At 65.3% G+C, this 294-nt stretch overlaps 1 protein-coding gene across 1 annotated transcript in view; it reads left to right on the forward strand.

Annotated features, from left to right (window-relative positions):
* Nucleotides 1-294, forward strand: part of FBN3 (fibrillin 3) — an 89535-nt gene that overhangs the window by 65462 nt on the left and 23779 nt on the right. The window contains 1 exon segment of the mRNA XM_010004494.1: nt 183-290. Coding sequence (XP_010002796.1) covers nt 183-290 — 108 coding nt within the window.

A 294-nucleotide genomic window follows, 5' to 3' on the forward strand; every position in this document is an offset into this window, starting at 1 on the left:
TGCGAGTACAGTGCCCTGGGGCGGTGGAGGCTCCCAGAGATGTGGTGGAGCCTCCCGAGTGCTCCAAGTGCCCGAGGGCTGCAGCCTCCTGGGCCCTTTCCTGGGTCCTGGCCGAGCTGCCCGAGGCTGGGAGGAAGGTCTGGAGGACAAAAAGCTGAGGGTGGGGAAACCTCCTTGTGCAGACCTGGACGAGTGTGCAACCGAGGAGCACAAGTGCAACCTGAACGCCAACTGTGTCAACACCCCGGGCTCCTACCGCTGCGCCTGCCGGGAGGGCGTCAACGGGGATGGCTT

Source organism: Chaetura pelagica, unplaced genomic scaffold, assembly GCF_000747805.2.
Source record: "Chaetura pelagica isolate M959 unplaced genomic scaffold, ChaPel_1.0 scaffold439, whole genome shotgun sequence".
Taxonomy (NCBI): Eukaryota; Metazoa; Chordata; class Aves; order Apodiformes; family Apodidae; genus Chaetura; species Chaetura pelagica.